This window comes from Montipora capricornis, chromosome 12 (assembly GCF_036669925.1).
Source record: "Montipora capricornis isolate CH-2021 chromosome 12, ASM3666992v2, whole genome shotgun sequence".
Taxonomy (NCBI): domain Eukaryota; kingdom Metazoa; phylum Cnidaria; class Anthozoa; order Scleractinia; family Acroporidae; genus Montipora; species Montipora capricornis.
In genome coordinates this window covers 15,322,471-15,326,907 of record NC_090894.1, presented here as the reverse complement: position 1 = coordinate 15,326,907, position 4,437 = coordinate 15,322,471, and the positions used below count along the sequence as shown (strand labels likewise).

Sequence of the window (4,437 nt, the reverse complement as noted above, 5' to 3'; positions counted from 1 at the left end):
TAACCATTAGAGTGTAAGTCTTTAGCGTGAAGTGCTAGTTTTCTATCCCATATGAACCATGTGAGCATTAGCCCTACTAATGGAAATGGACCCACACAAGGGCAGAAAAAACTCTGACCAGGGTGGGAATTGAACCCACGACCTTCGGGTTAGATCTCCGCCGCTCTACCGACTGAGCTACAAGGCCAGATGGGAGCAGGCCGTGGGAACTGAAGATGTTAAAGTCACGGCAGCAAACATGTACAAGTACAAGGAAGGGTAACATTTTTGCAAATGTTGGCCGTTTCAAGAGACTTAACTATTACAGTGTAATGTGAAGTGCTAGTTTTCTACCCCATATGAAACATGTGAGTGCACGGTCTGCATATCAGTCATTAGTGTGTTACCAAATGTTACATTTTAGCCTCATATCATATCTGAAAAGCAAAACTTCTGCAATGAACTGTCAGCCAATGTACTTTGAAATTTAAAATTTGGTGAAAAACAAACCATGAAGATATTTATCCTATCCCTGTAAAGCCTAGGAAACCAATCCAGCCCACATGACCTTGTTTACATGAAAAGGCCCATCATTGCAGTTAAAGGTAATTAACTGTACAAACTACAAATATTAAAATAATTACACTATTTATTATGACAAGTTAATGAGCTCCTACAAACTCACGTTGGGAACTCACCTCAATTTGCTGGACATTCATATCAAGGAAAGTCAAATCACGGCGTAAAGAAATAAGACTCTTGGGTCCTGTGCAGCCCATACTTGTTCCCAAGCCTCCATTGAGTTTTACAACAACTAGTTTGTTCAGAGCATCTTTCACATCAGTTTCCAATGCATCTGATATTTCACTATACTTCAGAATCTAAAAACATAAAAGACATTGCTTTAAAATCACCCAGTAACATGTAAATTGAGATATACCATTGCTTAGAGTTTTTTGTTTAATGATAGCTGCAAGACATGCAAGTCAAATTATCTTGGTTTTCACTTTCTCCGCATTGTAAAGCAAAAAAGGGTTACCAAGTCAGACTCCAGCATTTCTACAGCATAAAATTACCCAATTAATGCGACTAGTGTTTGGAGAGATTTGGCTCTTGTGGCAGAAACACAGTATGAAGCAGAATAACTTGTCTAATGTAAAAAAAGACAAGCGAACAGCACCAGGACTTCAACTGGTCTCTGTTTCTGGCCGACATTACTAAGCAATGAAACACCGAAACAGCGAAATGAAGCACAAAAACACAATGTGTGACCCGACCATACATTGAATACTAACCAACAACGGTTGGATTTGAGATTAAAATATCATCTTAGGACTAATTAGGACTAAAACATTATTACTCCTAATCTCAGTCTTAATCTGCATCCTAATCTTAATCTCAATGAATTAGGAGCAATAACGTTTTAGGTCTAATTAGGCCTAAAACAATACACAGTATTTAATCTCAAATCCAACCTTTGTTGCTTAGTATTCAATGTATGGTGGAGTCATACATGGTGTTTTGGTGTTTCATTTCGCTGTTTCGTGGTTTAGTAATGCCCTTCCCTGATGTAAGCAATCCTGGTACCAGTACCATTGTTCAACGGCCGCATGGTTGACGTTTTCTGGAGAATAAAGGTGTAAGTCGAAAGTTTTAATCAACACAAAGACTTCAGTGTATGTCCATATAAATGTGCATATACACACCAACCACATTTGTGTATGAAAACATGGAATTTATTTTGTACTACGGATGGTTATCCAGCATTTTAGTGGCTTGGGTCTCTAAAGTACTGGAAGTCTTTCTGCAGTGTCACAATTCCCTCCTTACTTTGAGAAGGGAGAAATTTTAACTTAACAAACTTCACCTAACATTTTGCTTTTTGTTATCTTGAAAACACATTGTACTAAAAGGCCAGCTTATCAAAAGAAGAGGAAGGCAGTTTCGTAAATGTATTTTCATTTCGGGCCCACAATGTTATCGGAACTTTCAAGAAATGGGCCACAGAGCTCTAGCCAATACAATGTACCCAACTATCTAACTTGGGCTGCATAGCTGGTGGTTTTGCCCAAGTAAACAAACAAAAAAACTAACAGTTTTGTCCAAGTGAACAAACAATCATTGAAGCCAAACAAAGGAGTCCCCTTGCGTCTTTGCTGCTTGTTTGTTTGGCTTCACCACTAATTTTTTGTTTGCTTGCCAGCTGTACAGGCTAATCTAACTATGTCTCAACATTTTTTTGACTCACCGATCCCTCTGGAGGGGGATTGATTTTGTCCCAATCGACAGATGGACCTGTTTCCTCTAGAAACCGAGCAAACAACTCTTTGAAGCCTCTGAAGTTCTCTTTTGCTTCCTACGAAAACATAAAAACAAACCATCAAAGAACAGGCTGCATATGTTGAAGCAGGAATTTTCCCCTTGAATCCTTTCTCCTTTCATTTTTGTGTCACTACTCGCCATGATACTATTGCAACGACAAAAATAATAGTCAAGGGATATCTGTTAACAACACTATTTTATAAATTGTCTTTTGTTATCCAAATTGCCAATCACTGAAACAAAAAACTATTTCTTTAAAAAGCAAAGAGAAGCTTTGATTGGTATATAAAGACGATAGATTAACATCACTGATCAATAGTACTTCGCTATTTCCCTCTCACTGAGTGTTTTATTTTTGGAAAAAAGTTCAAGTACAAGCAAGATCAAGCCAGATTTGACTTCAGAAGAATCCCGTAGCTGGGCCTTCAAACATAATGCATAGTATGTAAAGATCCCTGCTAAGCAGGAACAGAGGTCTGAGTTGTGAGCATACACATGACAATAAACTTGTTGCCTATTTATGGGACTGTGCAAAAACATTGCGGCCGTAAGGTATCGGTTAAATCGAAGCATTTGACACCTTTGTCGTCCCAGGGGAGGAAATCTGATAAAAAGTGTTGTTTTTGTTTAGAGAAAGTTGATCACTTGACCAACAGTCGCTAAAAACCTTCTCATAAATATATATTTTAAATTCTTTAAAAACTTCCTTATCTCTCAAGTTTGCATTTATACCCAGTGACAGTTAATAATTATTGTTCAATGTTTGTGAAATTTAATGATTTGTGATAAAAATTCATTAATTATGTTTCATAATGGTTTTCTTTGATATGTTGTAACGTAGTTACAGAATAATAGAATAAAAAAATGCGCTGTTATTGCAACCTGTTTGCATACTCAGCATTAGAAAGCTACCACATACAGTAGTAGAGTAATATCATAACTTTTTAAATTCCCTGGCAGTGCGGGCATTTAATCACCTACAAAAATGGACCTATTATGGGGGCATTTGAACAGCTTTTTGGTTCAGGGAGTGGGGAATATGAACGATAATTTAATTTAATTACTTGAAGTTTACGTTACCCAAGGCAGGCCTTGGGGGCTGACGGTCACGCGCCAACATACGTGAAATCCATGCTATGTAACATGACATGATCACGTTGTCTACCATTACTTGGGGTTAACTGATAGCTGAGATTCGGCCAAAATCTTAACTGTTAGCTGAGAAACGATGTGTTTTTTTACTGATAGCTGAGATTTGTTGATGTGTTTTTTAACTGTTAGCTGAGATATGGCCAAAAATTTAGCTGACAACTGAGAAATGGACGAACATTTAGCTGATAGCTGAGATTCCAGCACCCCCATCCTGACCCTCATTTCAATGCAATCAAATTCGGTACGATAAAGTAGAAAAACTCCTTTTCTATAGTTCCATTAGCTTTTTCATTCGATCCTCGTCTGGGGGTGCGTCTGGGGGGTGCTGATTCCCTGCTCATGTGCAAGACATTTGGAAGTCAAAAACCTTATGATAATCAATTTACTGATTGCTCCCTTAGAGCTTAAAAATCATGAAAATGAAAAAACTATGGCAGATAAATATCTTGGTTGCCTTACCACTCGTCTTTCCTCCGGCGCTGTATCAAGCACCACTGCTAATTCGCTGTCCATTCGCTGGAAAGCATCTCTGCGAGAAACAGCCTTAAACTCCACGACGGGGTCTCCCTAAAAGAAATGCCAAACTCGATAAACGACAAAAGCATAACATGCAGTCAGTTGCATCATGAACTTACCATGGTCTTTCCTCTATGCAATGACACAGCAGAGGTATTCGGAGAAAGGACAATAAAATGAAAAATTTGGTCCACGAACTGTTACGATGTTTCCTCGTGAAAACAGAGACTTGGGTCCAGACTTCCCTCCGTCCTAGCACCAGAGGGAATACTGGTACGGACACAATTAGTGCACTAAATGAAAAAATATCGTTAAAATTCCCGGGTAAAATTCCTTATGCAATACAGTACTCAACGTTATCTGCCAACACTACACATCAATACTAGTTACTTTATACAGTCTACCGTCAATATGTGGTACTCCTCATCACCATCCGTTATTCTACGTTACTAGTCGTTACTACTGGTC

General features: G+C 38.4%; 1 protein-coding gene across 1 annotated transcript in view; it reads right to left on the bottom strand.

The window, feature by feature from the left end:
- The window catches only part of LOC138026267 (UTP--glucose-1-phosphate uridylyltransferase-like), a 15,464-nt gene extending 11,228 nt beyond the window's left edge, over window positions 1-4,236 (bottom strand). Inside the window, exons 1-4 of the mRNA XM_068873539.1 lie at window positions 4,089-4,236; window positions 3,913-4,020; window positions 2,228-2,335; window positions 678-860 (exon numbers count right to left, since the gene is read on the bottom strand). Of these exons, the coding sequence (XP_068729640.1) occupies window positions 678-860; window positions 2,228-2,335; window positions 3,913-4,020; window positions 4,089-4,091 (402 nt within the window). The 5' untranslated portion in view covers window positions 4,092-4,236. The remainder of the gene's footprint in view (window positions 1-677; window positions 861-2,227; window positions 2,336-3,912; window positions 4,021-4,088) is intronic.
- Between the last annotated feature and the right edge of the window lie 201 nt (window positions 4,237-4,437).